Source organism: Chiloscyllium punctatum, chromosome 5 (assembly GCF_047496795.1).
Source record: "Chiloscyllium punctatum isolate Juve2018m chromosome 5, sChiPun1.3, whole genome shotgun sequence".
Lineage (NCBI taxonomy): Eukaryota > Metazoa > Chordata > Chondrichthyes > Orectolobiformes > Hemiscylliidae > Chiloscyllium > Chiloscyllium punctatum.
This window is the reverse complement of record NC_092743.1, coordinates 42,948,280-42,967,253: the sequence shown is the minus strand read 5'-3', so window position 1 is coordinate 42,967,253 and position 18,974 is coordinate 42,948,280. Positions and strand designations below refer to the sequence as shown.

Sequence of the window (18,974 nt, the reverse complement as noted above, 5' to 3'; positions counted from 1 at the left end):
CCTGCCCGGTACAGCACAGGTTTGGTCCGGGTGGATCACCGATCCCAGAGCAGACCTGACCCGGTTGGCGATGACCTTTGACAGAATTTTGTAGTCTGCATTTAACAGTGAGATTGGTCTCCAATTTCTAATTTCCTCCCTCTCCCCCTTCCGCTTGTAGACGAGGGTGATGATGCCTTTCCTCATGGATTCACTCATGGTACCTGCCCGGAGCATACTGACATACACCTCCAGCAGGTCCTGGCCGATCAAGTCCCAAAGAGCAGAATAAACCTCGACCGGTAAGCCGTCGCTTCCAGGAGTTTTATTCTTTTCGAAGGACTCGAGGGCCTTGGTCAGCTCATCCAGAGATAGCAGTTGGTCCAGCCTCTCGCGTGTTCCGTCGTCTAGGACCTCCGTGATAGAGGACAGAAACGACTGGGACGCCGAGCTGTCGGTCAGTTTCGTGTCATACAGACTGGCGTAGAAGGATTTGCTGATCCTCATGACGTCAGCCTGAGATGACGTTACCGAGCCATCTTCTTTCTTCAGGCTGCTGAGCACGGAGCTCTCTTTGTGCACCTTCTGGAAGAAGAAACGTGAGCATGTCTCATCCTGCTCCACCAAGCGGACCCTGGACCGGAAGATTATCTTGGAGGCCTCCGAGGCAAAGAGCAAGGCTTGCTGGCCCTTCACCTCCTTGAGGTCCTCCGTGACATCGACCCCCATCGTCTGCAGCAGGGCGCAGGTTCTGCATACTTTCCTGGAGCTGGGACAGTTTTCCCCACCTCTCTCTCGCCTCCTGGACACCTTTGAGGATAAAGAACCTCTTGATGTTCCCTTTTACCGTTTCCCACCAGTCCGCTGGCGACTCAAAGAGGGGCTTCACGGTTCTCCAACCTGCGTAATCCCTCTTAAGCTTCTCAATGTTTCCCGGGGTCAACAGCTTTGTGTTCAGCTTCCATGTTCCCTTACCAGCCCGCTGCTCATCCTGTAGGTGACAGTCGGCCAACAGGAGGCAGTGGTCAGAGAAGAACACCGGCTTGACGTCGGTGGAGCTGACCGAGAGCGATCGGGACACAAACAGGTAATCTATCCTTGAGCGGATAGACCCGTCTGCCCGTGATCAGGTGTATCTACGCTGCGCTCCATCTGCAGGGGTGCTGAAGACGTCGTGCAGCTTGGCGTCTTTTACCGTGTCCGTCAGGGCCCTGGACGTAGCGTCCGGTTTACTGTCCCCCCCGCCGGATCGTCCATCAGCATCAATGATGCAGTTGAAGTCTCCGGCCAGAATGACCGGCCTGGACGTAGCCAGCAACAGTGAAAGCTGCTGCAGCACGGCCAACCGTTCACTCTTACCCACTGGGGTGTACACATTAATAGGTCTCAGGGGAGCATTCCTGTACATGACGTCGGTGACGAAGAGGCGCCCGCCCACCACCTCCTTAACCTCCGAGATGGTGAAGTTGCCTCCTTGCAACAGGATACCCTTTGCCGGAGGTACGGCTATCATTGCCCCCCGACCACGCTGACGGCGCATGGGCTCACAAGCTCGACCATCTCCTGTAGCTGCTGAGGTGCGGTATCCCACACTCCTGCAGACAACAGGACATCGGCTTTCATGTTGGCCAGGAAGGCTAATCGTAGAAACACATCACGTAGCTGATTTGATGCTATGCACATTGAAACTGGCAATTCTTATCCCCATTTTAACAGATATCCTAAATTGACCTCGTCCCATTTGATAGCAGTTGGCCCATATCCTCCAAAACCCCTCCTATTCATGTACCCATTCAGGTACCTTTTTTTAAGTGTTGTAATTGTACCAGCTCACTCTACCTCCTCTGGCAGCTCGTTCCATACTCACACCACCCTCTGTGTGAAAAAAGTTTTTCCTTTAGGTCCCTTTTTAATCTTTCCCCTCATTTTTTAAATTTATGTCCTCTAGTTTTGGTATCATTTGCAAATTAACTAACTGTTCCTCCTACATTTACATCCAAATGATTTATAGAAGTGACATACTGACCATCTCACTAAATTAGCATTTCCCGTCGTGGAAGAGTTCAGGGGTTTCATGCAGTGTCTTGGTTACCAACTTGGGGCTAGGTATTTAAGAAAATGCTGTGTGTATAATTAGACAGCCAGTTTAAACGTATAAAACTGCTGTATTCCATATATAATAGTATTGAGTTTTGTACAAAATAGAGACCAGCTACATGTCTTTGTTATAATGAGAGATATCGATCAGCTTGAAACAAGCAAACTACTGAACTTGAACAGTGAGATACGACTGGAGAATTCCAGTACAAAATTCACAATAACTGAGTGAGCTTAAAGATTTGACCACCGACTCCATTCCAACAGTGGAGTAGATGGTCAGATAGGCAGTTTTAATCTATTGTCAACTTTAAAAGGCAACTAATTTGATACCCTTTTAAAAGAGGCATTGACTTGGTGATTAGTCTTATATTATTTCATAGGTCTTTGTGGGTTGATTTTACAGTCACTGTATACAGAGCATCAGTTTTGTATTTTCAGTGCCTAAAGCTTTACACATCTGGCATTCAGCAGTGCATCTCCTGAACCTCGTTTTGATATCAAAGCAGGTTATTAACAATGTTGCGATGGCATGTGGCTCGTGCTGCTGCCTCACAGTGCCAGGGACCTGGGTTTGATTCCAGCTTTGGGTGACTGTGTCTGTGTGGAGTTTATACATTCTCTACATGGGTTTCCTCTCTCAATCCAAAGATGTGCAAGTGTTAGGTGAATTGCCCATCGTGTTCTGGGATGTGTAAACTGATGCTTCTGTCAGGGCTAAAATGTAGGGTAGGGAATTGGGTCTGGGTGGTTTACTCTTTAGAGGGTTGGTGTGGACCTGATGGGCCAAATGGCCTGTTTCCACACTGTGTGGACTCTGATTCCTCAGTCAGTGTTATTTCTCTAGCAGCCAGAGAATCAAGGGGAGTATCACCTTGTACTGATTCCCAGTGAGTTTCTTAGGCTCACAATGGTGTTATTGGTCATCTTAGACATCTCACCTCCGGGTTGATGACGATTCACCATGGCGCATTCACCACCGCCGATTACCCACTGCCGGTTTACCACCAGCGTTTCTCCACTGGGGTCGTTATATACTGATTATATTCCCTCCTGCCTGTTTTTCATAATTCTCAGTCCCCTTTATTTATACAACTACATGCTACGTATTTATTTTACCTCTTTTTTTTTTAAATCAATATCATTTTATTGGTTTATGTATAAAAATGAGTTACAAACACTTGCAGTGGCGAATCATCTTCAGTGGCCAATGGGTAGTGGCTAAGCGTCCTCGGCGGTCAAAGGGCAGTGGCTAATCGGCGGTAGGGAACCTGCTGTGGAGAATGGTCCCATCCCGATCACCTCCATACGACATCATAAATTAGATCTCTTGACGGAAGAGTGTGCTGTGTGTTGTCTTTGCAAGTTGTTTAAGTGGAATTAAATCCACCTGTGAACGGAAACACCGATACCAGAAAGAAACAGATCTTGGCAAATCTTGAAAGATGTGAACTGTGAGAGGTAGCTCACTTGGCTGCAAAGGAACAGGACGAAGAAAGCATATAGGATAGAAGAGTTACGTGGGGGATCACAAAGGATTAAGACAGACCTGAGGAGGAAATGAAGGAGGAGAGAAATGGAAACTTGGAGCAGCAGGTCAAGGCAATACAAAGTAGGAGAACAGAAGAAACGGTGACGAGCAGAGAAAGGTTCATTGATAGCTGGCTTGAATGTGAAACTAAACCTGCCCTTGCTTATAACTTTGATTACCAAATATTAAAATATGGTGGTCCAAGAATTGAGAACATGCTTCAGCTGAACTGAGTAGATGACTCCATAAAGGAACAAAAGTGAGCTTAATTTAAATATCTCCTTTATTATAATATTTTGAATATAACCTAAAGATATATTCCCAAGAATTTCTGAGTTAATTACATTGAAAAACATTTTCAGTTTCAATTTTTTTAAAAAAAAATCTTGGTTCTGTATCTGAGGAGAATTGTCATTCATTAACCAGCCTTAAAACTACAGTGGCTGTAGGAGAAGGTCAGAGGGGAGGAGTCTGGCCGCCTGACTCCACAAAGCCTGTCATTATCTACAAGGCACAAGTCGAGAGTGTGATGGAATACTTCCCACTCACCTGGATGAGCCCAGGTCCAACAATACTCAAAATGCTTGACTCCATCCAGGACAAGGAGCCTCTGAGGAACAGGAGAGTCGATGTTTTGGGCATAAGCCCTTCATTCCTGTGTCGCCATCCTGCCTGATCTGTGCTTTTCCAGCGCCACACTTTCTGACTCTAATCTCGAGCATCTGCAGTCCTCCCTTTCTCTTACCGTCCAGGACAAAGCAGCCCGCTTGACTGGCACCACATCCACAAACAGTCACTCCCTCCATTAATGACGCTCCTCAGACAGTACTTCAAGACCCATGGCCACAACCGTCTAGACAGACAAGGTTGTCAGATACGTGGGAACACCACACCTGTAACTTCAATCTTCAAATCACTCCCCATCCTGATTTTCTGAAGTAACGTGATGAGATCCTTGCTTGACAGCAGAGTGTTTTCAATTGGCACTAGCTGGACTGAAGGGTCTGTTTTCATGCTGTAAGACTCGATGATTATGACACATTATTACTTGTTAAATGCCTTGTAAAAACCCAATTGCCACACTGTTGGCCAGTTGCAATCTTACTAAATTTGCCAAACTAACTGTCAGGAAAACTTGACATGGAAACCAGAGCAGTTCTCAGCAATTCCAGACCTGCCTAATCTGAATGATCTCCATCTTGCCCACTGGCAGTGTGCAGAGTGGGGCATGATGCACCAGAACCAGCCATATTTACCCTCTCACAATGGACATTGGCACCCAACTCTCAGAGAACCAGTGTCACCATCCTGGCATCCTCCTGTAGGATCAGCAGTTCTCACCATTTGTCACCTAGATCAAGGAACATTCAAAGATGGTTTCAAAAGTCATGGGAAACTCTAATACTGACAGACAAGCACCAGCTAAGAAATCTAAATAAAATAGTTGGATGTTTAGGCATTGGGACTAAAGGATAAATATAACCAGTTACAAGAAATCAAATCAACTTTTTATTTGTGCTGATAAAGCTGACATTTTCTGTCCCTCCCTGGTTGCTCCTGAGAAGGTGGTAATAGTGGATCTTCTCCTTGAGCCAGTGCAGTCCACATGGTTCCCTAACTTACAGTGAGTATCCCATCCAATTTTCACTCTGGTTTACCACACAACGTTCCTGGAGCAACATGCCGCTTGCCAGATATCTGCCCTAAGACCAGCATCCCTTGTGCTAACTTTCAAAGTGGGCTGCACACCTGGAGGAGTGCTGGCATTTAGCTACTACCCTGTTTGGCCAAGATAGGAGTCAGGAGAGATGTCAGACAGGGGGAGGTTGGTGAACTCAATGACTGGCCTTGAGGAGGTGATAGCCTAGTGGTATTATTGTTATAAATCATGAAACACAAGTCACGTTCTGGAAACCTGGGTTCAAATTCTGCCATGGAAAATGATAGAATTTGAATTTGATGACAAACATGAAATCATTGTTGACTATCAGGGTAAAACCCACCTGGTTTCTTTTTGGGAAGGAAACTGCTAGTCTCGCCTACATGTGACTCCAGGCTCACAGCAATATGGCTGACTCTTAACCAACCTCTAGGCAATTAAGAATGGGCAATATATGCTGGCCCAACCCCTAACACTTATATCCAAAGAATGGAAAGAAAGTGTGAGATTAGATTAGATTCCCTACAGTGTGGAAACAGACCCTTCGGCCCAACAAGTCCACACCAACCCTCCAAAGAGCAACTCACCCAGACCCATCCCACCTAACCTGCACATTTTTGGACTGTGGGAGGAAACCGGAGCACCCAGAGGAAACCCACGCAGACACAGGGGGAATGTGCAAACTCCACACAGACAGGTGCCTGAGGTGTACAGGAAAATATTCTGAGTCATTGAGGACACTGCAAAGAAGGGTGAGATGCAGAAAAACTGATTTTGACAGTGAACTCTCATTCAAATTCAGTTAACAAAATGAAAAGATTCTCCACCTGTTGGCTGCAAGGGTCCTGGGTAGATCTGGGTTTGGACTTTGCTCATGTCTGCAAGTTGCATCAAATCACAGCCACAGAATAGGTGCTGAGGGAAGTGTAGGACGTACAAGGGGTTGGTAATTACAATTTAGTTTCGAACATAGAGCATAGAACATTACAGTGCAGTACAGTCCCTTTCGGTTCTCAATATTGTGGCGACACTGTGAAACCAATCTGAAGCCCATCGAACCTACACTATTCCATTCTCATCCATATAGGTAAAAACAATGACTGCAGATGCTGAAAACCAAATACTGGATTAGTGGTGCTGGAAGAGCACAGCAGTTCAGGCAGCATCCAACAAGCAGCGAAATCGACGTTTCGGGCAAAAGCCCCCTGATGAAGGATGCTGCCTGAACTGCTGTGCTCTTCCAGCACCACTAATGCAGCATTCTCATCCATATGCCTATCCAATGACCATATAAAAACTCTTAAAGTTGGTGAATCTATGACTGTTGCAGGCAATGCATTCCACGTCCCTACTACTCTGAGTCAAGAAACTATCTCTGACACCTGTTCTATATCTATCACCCCTCTGTTAAAGCTCTGTCCCCTCCTGCTAGCCATCACCATCTGAGGAAAAAGGCTCTCACTATCCAACATATCAAACCCTCTAATTATCTTTGTCTCAATTAAGTCACCTCTCAAACTTCTAACAAAAACAGCCTCCAGTCACTCCGCCTTCCTCATAAGGCCTTTCCTCCATACCAGGCAACATCCTTGTAAATCTTCTTTGAACCCTTTCCAAAGCTTCCATGTCTTCCCTATAATGCAGTACCCAGAACTGTATGCAATACGACAAGTGCGGTTGCACCAGAGTTTTGTGCAGCTGCAAAATGAGCTCATTGTTCTGAAACTCAATCCCTGTACCAATAAAAGCTAACATACTATATACCTTCTTAAACCTATCAACCTGGGTGGCAACTTTCAAGGATCTATGTACCTGGACGCTGAGATCTCTCTACCAAGAATCTTACCATCAGCCCAGTACTCTGCATTCCTGTTACTCCTTCCAAAGTGAATCACCTCACACTTTTCCGCATTAAATTCCATTTGGCACCTCTCAGCCCAGCTCTGCAGCTTGTCTATGTCCCTCTGTAACCAACAATATCCTTCAGCACTATCCACAACTCCACCAACCTTAGTGTCATCCACAAATTTACTAACCCATCCTTCTATACCCTCAACCAGGTCATTTATGAAAATGACAAACAACAGTGGCCCCAAAACAGATCCTTGTGGTACACCATTAGTAACTGAATTCCAGGATGAATGTTTCCTATCAACCACCACCTTCTGTCTTCTTTCAGCTAGCCAATTTCTGATCCAAACCGCTAAATCACCCTCAATCCCATGCCTCCGTATTTTGTGCAATAGCCTACCTTGGGGAACCTTATCAAACACTTTACTGAAATCCAAATACACCATATCAACCGTTTACCCTCATCCACCTGTTTGGTCACCTTCTCAAAGAACTCAATAAAGTTTGTGAGGAATGACCTACCCTTCACAAAATATTGTTGAATACCCCTAATCAACTTATTCCTTTCGAGATGATTATAAATCCTATCTCTTGTAACCCTTTCCAACACTTGTGGGTGGCGCAGTGGCACAGTGGTTAGCACTGCTGCCTCACAGCGCCAGAGACCCGGGTTCAATTCCCGCCTCAGGCGACTGACTGTGTGGAGTTTGCACATTCTCCCCGTGTCTGCGTGGGTTTCCTCCGGGTGCTCCAGTTTCCTCCCACAGTCCAAAGATGTGTGGGCCAGGTGAATTGGCCATGCTAAATTGCCCGTAGTGTTAGGTAAGGGGTAAATGTAGGGCATGGGTGGGTTGCGCTTCGGCGGGTCGGTGTGGACTTGTTGGGCCGCAGGGCCTGTTTCCACACTGTAATGTAATCTAATCTACTTCACCTACAACCAAAGTAAGGCTAATAGGTCTATCATTTCCAGGGTTGTCTCTACTCCCCTTTCTTGAACATGGGAACAACATTTGCTATCCTCCAGTCTTCTGGCAATATTCCTGTAGACAATGATGACATAAAGATCAAAGCCAAAGGCTCGACAATCTCCTCCCTGATGTCCCAGAGAATCCTGGGATAAATCCCGTCCGGCCCAGGGGACTTATCTATTTTTAACTTTACAGAATTGCTAACACCTCCTTGTGCACCTCAATCCCATCTAGTTTAGTAGCCTGTATCTCAGTATTCTCCTCGACCACATTGTCTTTTTCTAGTGTGAATACTGATGAAAAGTAACCATTTAACACTTCCTCCACCTCCTCTGACTCCATGCACAACTTCCCACTACTATGCTTGATTGGCCCTAATCTTACTTAGTCATTCTTTTATTCCCGATATACCTATAGAAAGCCTTCGGGTTTTCCTTGATCCTATCTGCCAACGACTTCTCAAGTCCCCTCCTGGTTCTTCTTAGCTCTCCCTTTAAGTCTTTCCTGGCTAACATGTAACTCTCAACGCCCTAACTGAGCCATCACAGCTTATCCTAACATAGACCGCCTTCTTCTTCTTGACAAGAAATTAAACTTCCTTAGTAAACCACGACTCCCTCGCTTGACAACTTCCTCTCTGCCTGACTGGTACATACTTATCAAGGACCCGCCGAACCTGGTCCTTGAACAAGCTCCACATTTCAATTGTGCCCATCCCCTGCAGTTTCCTTCTCTATCTGATGCATCCTAAATCTTGCCTTATCGCATCATAATTGCCTTTCCCCCAGCTATAACTCTGGCCATGCAGTATATACCTATCTCTTTCCATCACTAAAGTAAACATAACCAAATTGTGGTCACAATCACCAAAGTGCTCACCTACCTCCAAATCTAACACCTGGCTGAGTTCATTACCCATACCAAATCCAATATGACCTTGCCCCTTGTTGGCCTGTCTGCATGCTGTGTCAGGAAGCCCTCCTGCACACACTGGACAAAAACTGACCCATCTAAAGTACTCAAACTGTAGTATTGCCAGTCAATATTTGGAGTCAAAATTCAGGGTTAGGTTTGAGTTTAGGATAAGGTTTGGCTTTAAGCATGTTGAGACAGGACAGATGAGTTTTGCGGTGTTTCACTGGAACTGCTTTACAATGCCACCAGGTGGATGAAATGGGCGTAACGACGGCTCCCAGCATTCATTTCCCTCTGATTGATGAACAAAATGCAAATTATTAAATAAGTGACAGAAAATGTTAAATGATGCAAGATGAGCCACAGACATTGTTACAGAAACTATTTTTCAGTCCTACCCACGAGATGTAGGAATTGGTAGATAGCAAATTTTAATCAATAAAAAGAATGCAGTATAATATTTCATATGCTATTTCCTAAAAAAAACACCTTTTTTAACTTTGCAGAATTTTCCGCCGGAAGAAGAAGGTTCGTCGATCCTTTGCAAGTCTTTTTTCGATTGACTCCTCCAGTTCCTGGTTGAATAGCAGTCTTTTCAGTGGAACTGAATGTCCTCTTGCAGAATCCTCTTGGATTGATGGAGGAAGTGATTTTGACTCCAGTTTTAGTAACAATCAAGGTACATTGTTTCAGTAGTTGCAAAAGTATAAAAAAAAGCCCAATTGTCATTTAAAAAAAACTTAGCCTGCCCCAAACCCACCTCCAACACTGCCGCAACGAGTCAGCACTGGGCTCACTTGCTGCTGCTGATGCCCTTACCACAACTGAACTCCTCACCAAGACATAAATAAAATGAGAGAGAGAGAAAACACAAGAAACGGTGCAGCACATTATGAGAAGGGTAAATGTAAACCTGGCATTTATTGCAAAAGGACTGGGTTATAAACGCAGAGGAGTGTTGTTTCAGTTACATAAGGCATTGGTATGCCCTGTTTTGGTTTCCTGACTTGAGGAACAATGTCATGGCAGCTCAGATGAGGTTCACCAGATTGATTCTAGGGACATTTTGTTTTGTCACCATAGTCTTATCAGACCATAGGGTTTGCTCTCTCATTAAAGATCACCTCTCTCAGGTGATCTAACCTGAGGGCAACCAGACAAGGGAAGAGGTTGAGAAGGAGAGTCCCTCATGGTATCCTCAAACCAGTGACGGGAATTGAGACCACACTATTGGCATCAGACTGCTTTTGTAAGCCAACAATCCAGCCAACTGAGCTAAACTGATTCCCATTAGGGATGAAATGGCTGTTGTATAAGATGCAGCTGAATAGCTTGGGATTGTACTTGCTGGAGTTCATGAAGTATGAGGGGGGATATCTGATTGATGTACATAAAGTGCTAAAGGATAAGGTCGACATTGAACAGATGTTCCCCATTTGGGACAGTATCAAACAAGAGGTCGTAGGACAGAGTGAAAGGTGGTAGGTTCGAAACTGAGATGAGGAGAAACTACTCTCAGAAGGTTGTGAATCTGTGGAATACAGTGACCCAGAGTAGTGGAGGCAGAATCAGTTGACAGATTCAAGAAAAAAATAGATATGCTTCTGATGAAAAGAAAGGTAAAGGCTATTGGGGGCAGGCAGGAGAGTGAGGCTGAGACTTGGAAGTTGAGACCAGGATAAGATCAGCTATGATCATGTCAAATGGCAGAGTGGGCTCGAAGGGCCTGCTCCTAACTCCTATGATGACTCTCCTTTGTTACAACCAGATGTGGTGTGAGGCTTCCCAAGATAATATGGTATTATACAACAGTGTTAATTTGTGCATGCCTTACTCCAACACAGAATGAACTTGTTTTACAAAGGGCCAATCTGACCAGGCTTTCTTGGGCTAGCAAAAGAGTGATTTTTTTTTCCCCAGTGCAAGACGTGTTCATAATGCAACATACTCATAGATTATGAATGAGAAGTGAATCCAAGAAATAATAAAAGCTGTACAGATCAGTCTGTCTAGATTGTTTATGAAGAGTAGCTAGTGGAATTTTAATAGTTAAGCACTTGATTTTTGAGATTCTTGGCTTTTAAAGTTAGTTCAAATCCTTTTGTCCTGTTACTTTGTGTTTAGTGTCTAGCTCTCAACGAGAGAGAGTGTTTTTTACCTTCAATACTGGAGTGAGAAGTGGGTGGTTGCTTTGCATGTGAACAAAAATACTTCACAGAACAATATTACTCGAACCCAGGCTATTACATACAGATACTGCAGTTCACTGGCAAATCTTCTCGTAGGAGCACATAGAAACAAGATATGTCTGCTTTAAATTGTTTTTTATATATCCTGAAAGGACAAAGCACAATTGTCTGAAAATGAGGAGAGGAGAAGGCATCTTGTGCCTCGGGACCCTGCAACTACGTGCAATCAATGTGGATTCACCAGTTTCCTCATTTCCCCTCCCCCCACCTTGTCCCAGTCCGAAACCTCCAACTCAGTACCGTCCTCTTGACTTGTCTGTCTTCCTTCCCACCTATCCGCTCCACCCAACTCTCCATCCCCCTCACCTTCATCCACCTATCACATTCCCAGTTACCTTCTTCCAACCCCCTCCCATTTATCTCTAACTACCCCGGCCCACAAGCCTAATTCCTGATGAAGGAGTTATGCCTGAAGCATTGATTTCCCCTGCTCCTCGGATGCTGCGTGACTGGCTGTGCTTTTCCAGCACCACACTCTTCAACTCAGATCTCCAGCATCTGCAGTCCTCATTTTCTCTGACATTGTCAAACCCCTTGTTATCTCTTCCTGTTATGTCTGTCTCTCTATTTGACATTCCACATGTGCAGTATTTCATGGACACCACACAGGCCATTGACAGAGAGCACTGAATTTATATCTGCAATCTTATTTCCTTTCTGAAACATATTTTGGAATTCAAAATCTAAAAATGTCCCTGATATTTTAGTCTTGTGACCCCTTTGGAGCTCCTTCTTGAACAGCACAGTTGAAGAGACTGTGGCCTCAGTTTTGTCCTTACGTAATCGGTGAGCAGCCATTGAATGGCCAATTTGTATCGGCAGCTCACCATGAACGTTCAAGTGAAGCCTGAGCCCCTGTTTCAGGTCAGCCTCAACCCTCGGCTTTCTGGCATGTATTCCCCTTGCACAAACCTATTTCAATTCTGAAAATGGGCTGAATCAAATTCCTGCCTCAGTGTCTCAAGAAAGAAAAGTGACTAATACTTCAGGTGGCAATTTTTCCTCAGGACTTAAGTTCCAAGATCTTTTTGAATCTCAACTGAAGTTATGTGACAGTCTTTTCTCACTTTGGCACTGTTCCATTTGTTACCCTGAAGGATTCTCCTTCTCAATCTTTCCTGTCCCCTGAAGTGTGGGTGAGCCTCAGGTTAAATCACCAGTTGGCTCTGTCTCTTTCTCTAATGAGAGAGCTGGTACCTTTTCGCTGTTTTGTTTGTTCCACATTTTTTTCTGTTCAGACTTTTGATTTCCTCCTTTTCCAACATTTTTCATTTCATTCCTTCTGTTGGAATAAATTGTGACATAAAAGGAAAATGGAATGTTACAACTTCAAAAAAAGAAGCTGGGCACATGATGAAAGTGCTAAAATGTTCTGTGTTTCAGAAGGAAACAGTGCTGACTCGACCACCACTGGTCGATCCTGGTTATCAGAAGAGAATCTGCCCCTCGTTGATACTGAAGCCTGCACCAAAGAAAGTTTATTGATAAACAAATCAACAGGAGCCTTTTTTGAACTTCCTTTTCATTCATCATTACATCCTACAAAGTGCTCCCTCAATAACATGTCAAGAGGTCCAGGTGAGACAATGTTTCCACATGTATATGACAAAAGCATTGTAAAAAGGGTGAATCCAGTGTGACTTTTCAGAACTTTAATTCTCTGTCTGCATCTGCTGCCAAAAGTGCTGAGTTTCTCTTGCACTCCCTACATTTCTTAAAGAAGTATCGCGTTGATTTGAACTACTGCTGGTGGAAGGTTAATGAGTGGAGTAACTCTGATGTCCTCACTGAGAGGAGCAAGCTATTTTACTTGTCAGTCCTCACTAACATGTCACTTGTGAGCACTGACCCAATTTGCTAATCATTTGACTTCTCTGTGGATGTGAGATGCAAGTAAGTGATTGTGGAAAGAATATAAATGGCTAGCACAGCTCCTTTTCTGAGGATTGGGTCACTCTACACTGAAGGTCAATAAAGGGAGTGAGCGCAATGTGCACATAAGATCCTGATGCAATTTTCAGATACCATTATGCAATCATTGAACTGTGGTTTATAGAAACCTGTCTGAAATGAGCAGGCACTGTGGCCACCTCTCCCTGGGATCCCAACAAAATGGCAACATCCAGATAGAGTGGAAGAACAGGCAAAGGGGGAAGCGACACCTACACAACGAGGATACAGGCAGCTCCTCCGAGGGTGAGGACGGGCGCAAGGAGGGTCGTCACCGGAGGAAGAGGCAGAGCGCCGTGGGGAGAAAGGAGGGCAGCACCGCCCAAGAAGGAAAAGACGATCCCTCTGAGGGGGTGGGTGTAGGCCTCCCCCTACCCGGTGAGAACCAAGGGGTACCCACCGGCCCATAGCTCCAGGTAACTGGGAGCAGCGTCCCAGTGACAGCCCCGGTGTCAGATGGAGAACTGGACGGTGCGGACCCTGGGCCCGACCTGAAGACACCAGAGCGAGGAAATGACTCCTGCGTGGAGCCGGACAACTACCTCAGCCCTGGGAGGGTCCAGCAGTTTGCTGTCACCATGGGAATGCACACAGTTGCCCTAGAGAGGCAAGACCAGCAGCTAATGGACACTGGTAACCTCGTAAACTGTTAAAATGTGGATAGGAATTGCCAGCATCAATGTGCGTAGCATCAAATCGGCTACGCGATGTGTTTCTACGACGGCCTTCTAGGCCAACATCAAAGCCGATGTCCTTTTTCTGCAGGAGTGTGGGATACCGCACCTCAGCAGTTACAGGAGATGGTTGAGCTTGTGGGCCCATGGGCCGTCAGTGTGGTCGGGGTGCAACGATAGCCGCGCCTCCAGCCTGGGTATCCTGTTGCGAAGAGGCAACTTCACCATCTCCGAGGTTAAGGAGGTGGTGGGCGGGCGCCTCTTCGTCACCGACGTCATGTACAGGAATGCTCCCCTGAGACCTATTAATGTGTACACCCCAGTGGGTAAGAGTGAACGGTTGGCCGTCCTGCAGCAGCTTCCACTGTTGTTGGCTACGTCCAGGCCGGTCATTCTGGCCGGAGACTTCAACTGCATCATTGATGCAGATGGACAATCCGGTGGGGGGGACAGTAAACTTGACGCGGTAAAAGATGCCAAGCTACACGGCGTCTTCAGCACCCCTGCAGATGGAGCGCAGCGTAGATACACCTGGTCACGGGCAGACGGGTCTATCCGCACAAGGATAGATTACCTTTTTGTGTCCCGAACGCTCTCGGTCAGATCCACCGACATCAAGCCGGTGTTCTTCTCTGACCACTGCCTCCTGCTGGCCGACTGTCACCTACAGGACGAGCAGCGGGCGGGCAAGGGAACGTGGAAACTGAACACTAAGCTGTTGACCCCGGCAAACATTGAGGAACTCAAGAGGGACTACACATGTTGGAGAACCGTGAAGCCCCTCTTTGAGTCTCCAGCGGACTGGTGGGAAACAGTAAAAGGGAACATCAAGAGGTTCTTCATCCTCAAAGGTGTCCAGGAGGCGAGAGAGAGGCGGGGAAAACGGTCCCAGCTCCAGGAAAGTATGCAGAACCTGCTCCTGCTGCAGATGCTGGGGGTCGATGTCACGGAGGACCTCAAGGAGGTGAAGGGCCAGCAAGCCTCGCTCTTTGCCTCGGAGGCCTCCAGGATAATCTTCCGGTCCAGGGTCCGCTCGGTGGAGCAGGACGAGACATGCTCACGTTTCTTCTTCCAGAAGGTGCACAAAGAGAGCTCCGTGCTCAGCGGCCTGAAGAAAGAAGATGGCTCGGTAACGTCATCTCAAGCTGACGTCATGAGGATCAGCAAATCCTTCTACGCCAGCCTGTATGACTCGAAGCCAACCGACAGCGCGGCCTCCCAGTCGTTCCTGTCCTCTATCACGGAGGTCCTAGATGACGGAACACGAGAGAGGCTGGACCAGCCGCTATCTCTGGATGAGCTGACCAAGGCCCTCGAGTCCTTCGAAAAGAATAAAACTCCCGGAAGCGACGGCTTACCGGTCGAGGTTTATTCCGCTCTTTGGGACTTGATCGGCCAGGACCTGCTGGAGGTGTATGTCAGTATGCTTCGGGCAGGTACCATGAGTGAATCCATGAGGAAAGGCATCATCACCCTCATCTACAAGCGGAAGGGGGAGAGGGAGGAAATTAGAAATTGGAGACCGATCTCACTGTTGAATGCGGATTATAAAATTCTGTCAAAGGTCATCGCCAACCGGGTCAGGTCTGCTCTGGGATCGGTGATCCACCCGGACCAAACCTGTGCTGTACCGGGCAGGAAGATCTCTGAGAGTCTTGCACTCCTTAGGGATACGATCGCCTACGTGTAGGACAGAGGGTTGGACACCTGCCTGATCAGCCTGGACCAGGAGAAAGCCTTTGACAGGATATCACATACATATATGAGGGATGTCCTCTCCAAAATGGACTTTGGGGAGGGAATCGGAAATTGGATCAGACTGCTCTACACCAACATTGTCAGTGCAGTCTCAATCAATGGGTGGGAATCAGATAGCTTCCCTGTAAGATCTGGAGTCAGGCAGGGATGCCCCCTCTCACCCGCCTTGGTTGTGTGTTGCATAGAGCCATTTGCCGAATCCATCAGGAAGGATGCGAGCCTGAGAGGGGTAACTATTCCTGGCAGCGGGGGCCTGCAGGTTAAGGCCTCCCTGTACATGGATGACGTCGCTGTTTTCTGCTCGGATCCGCTGTCCGTGCACAGACTCGTGTGCATCTGCGACCAGTTCGAACGGGCCTCGGGGGCCAAGGTAAACCGAGGCAAGAGCGAGGCCATGCTCTTCGGGAACTGGGCCGACCAATCCTCTATCCCCTTCACCGTCAGGACTGACCACCTGAAGGTGCTGGGTATTTGGTTCGGGGGGGGGGGGGGGGGGGGAGCTGGGGCGTGCACCAAGTCTTGGGAGGAGCGTATCAGCAAAGTGAAGCAGAGACTGGGCAGATGGAAGCTACGGTCGCTCTCCATCGCGGGAAAAAACCTGGTCATCAGGTGTGAGGCACTGTCATTGCTGTTATACGTGGCATAGGTCTGGCCTATTCCCAGAAGCTGTGCTGCAGTCACCTGGGCCATCTTCCAGTTTATATGGAGGTCAAAGATGGACTGGGTCCGAAGGGACTCGCTGTACAAAGATCTGGGCAACAGGGGAAAAAAAACTCCCAATGCCACCCTCACCCTGATGGCCACCTTTGTGTGTGGCTGCATCAAGCTGTGCGTGGATCCCCGGTACGCAAACACCAAGTGTCACTACGTACTGAGGTTCTACCTGTCCCCGGTGTTGCGAAGGATGGGCCTGGCCTCGCTGCCGCGGAACGCTCCGAGTAGTTGGACCGTTCTGTATCACCTGTACTTCATGGGGAAATTTATGAGGAAAAACACCTTTGACCACAAGTCCATCAGGAAGTGGTCAGCATGTAGCGTCCTTGAGACCCATCGGGAAAAGGAGAGGGCGGATCCTGTCGAGCGGTTCCCCAAGCAGACTGTCAAAGCCATTTGGCAGAATGCCTCATCGCCAGAACTTTCCAACAAGTACCAAGACGTGGCTTGGCTGGTGGTGAGAAGGGCTCTGCCTGTGAGATCCTTCATGCACGCCCGGACTCTCTGCCACACCGCACGCTGCCCTCGAAGCGGCTGCGGGGGGGACGAGGCTGTCACAAACCTCCTTCTGGAATCTGCCTATGCAGAGGAAGTCTGGAGAGGAATGCAGTGGTGCTTGTTGAGGTTCGTCCCGAGCAGCGCCGTGACGCGGGACTCCGTGCTGTACGGCCTGTTCCCCGGGACTCACACCGAGACGAACATTAACTGCGCCTGGAGGATCATCAGCTCGGTGAAGGATGCTCTTTGGGCGGTCCGAAACCTGTCGATCTTCCAGATGAAGGAGTTGACCCCGACTGAGAGTTGCAGACTGGCACATTCCAAGTACTGGATTAGTGGTGCTGGAAGAGCACAGCAGTTCAGGCAGCATCCAACGAGTAGCGAAAAGGTCCAGGACTACGTGTTGAGGGACGCGCTGAAGCTTGGGGCAGCTGCCGCCAAGGCGCGGTGGGGAAAGACCACCGTGTAACATCGGCCTGCCTAAAGAAGAACAGGGGGCCCGCGCAGTCATTTGGGCTCCACTGACGCCTCAGCTAAAAATGTAATCGTACAGACCTGTAAATAGGAATGATTACTCTGTTTCGGTATGCAAACAAATGGAATGTTTACAAATGTATGGCATGTCCAACTGTACAGACCATCAAATTATTTTATGAATAAAGTATATTTTTGAAATAAAAAAAAGTGGGAACAAGGATGTTGTGAAACGTGAATAGATTCGGAAAAGATTTACAAGGATGTTGCAAGAGTTGGAGGATTTGAGCTATAGGGAGAGGTTGAATAGACTAGGGCTGTTTTCCCTGGAACATCGGAGGCTGAGGGGTGACCTTATAGAGGTTTATAAAATCATGAGGTGTATGGATAGGATAAATGGACAAAGTCTCTTCCCTGCGGTGAGGGAGTCCAGAACTAGAGGGAATAGGTTTAGGGTGAGAAGGAAAAGATATAAAAGAGAACTAAGGGGCAACTTTTTCACGCAGAGGGCGGTACATCTATGGAATGAGCTGCCAGAGGAAGTGGTGGAGGCTGGTACGATTACAACATTTAAGAGGCATTTGGATGGGTATATGAATAGGGTTTGGAGGGATATGGTCCGGGTGCTGGCAGGTGGGACTAGATTGGGTTGGGATCTCTGGTCGGCATGGACGGGTTGGACTGAAGGGTCTGTTTCCATGCTGTACATCTCTATGACTCTATGACTTTATTTGTGTTGCGATTTCTTGGAAGGAATCTTGAAAGGTGCCACAATTTGCCGCCTGATGTTGGCACCCTCACAATGAGTAGAGAGTGTGGTGCTGGCAAAGCACAGTAGGCCCGGCAGCATCCACGAAGCAGGAGAATCAATGTTTCGGGCATAAGCCCCATTCCTGATGAAGGCCTTATGCTCGAAACATTGATTCTCCGGGTCCTCAGATGGTGCCTGACCTGCTGTGCTTTTCCAGCACCACACTCCAGACTCTGATCTCCAGCATCTGCTGTCCTTACTTTCTCCATCATTCACAATGAACTACCTTTCCAAACCCATTAGAGAGTAAGCATTCTCTTTGTAATCCAATCCCGAAAATTACCATCTTTCTATTTTCTGATGGTCTTAATGCCCCTAAGATTTATTTTTGCCGCTTTGGTTGCAACAGTAACCTGAAAGTTAATCTTTCACTTCAGGGGGCATGGGCACCTACCTGCCACCTTTCTTTTGAGAGACCTTTCTGTATCATTCGCTCTGACTTGTTTACAAAATGGACACAGTTTTAAAGGGAGTTGAAGATGCAGTTTGACCTTTAATTTACTCAGAAACAACATTAAATAATCCCAATGTGCATAGCAACAGTATTTCTCCAGCAAAAAAAATCAATGAGTGAAATATAGTTATATTATAAAATCAAAATACAAAATTCAGTTACTTCTATCAAAGTAATCTCCAGGAGTGATTGACAAGGAAATTCTCCAATCATCTCGACTCTTGTCCAAATTTGGAAGCAGTCACTTTTAATCCTTCTACTGACAATTAGCAAGGGCGAGAGGTTTTCTTCAGACCCTAATGGGAGTGTTTCCTTTGTGTTCTGTGTGTAAGAAAAATTAACACACCTGTTTGTGGTCTGAAACTCGGTTTACACTGTTACTCTCACAATA

General features: G+C 46.9%; 1 protein-coding gene across 3 annotated transcripts in view; it reads left to right on the top strand.

The window, feature by feature from the left end:
- Positions 1–18,974, top strand: part of tmem71 (transmembrane protein 71) — a 52,102-nt gene that overhangs the window by 18,809 nt on the left and 14,319 nt on the right. For all 3 annotated transcript variants that reach the window (XM_072570126.1, XM_072570127.1, XM_072570128.1), the window contains 2 exons: positions 9,508–9,680; positions 12,634–12,828. In XM_072570126.1, coding sequence (XP_072426227.1) covers positions 9,508–9,680; positions 12,634–12,828 — 368 coding nt within the window. The remainder of the gene's footprint in view (positions 1–9,507; positions 9,681–12,633; positions 12,829–18,974) is intronic.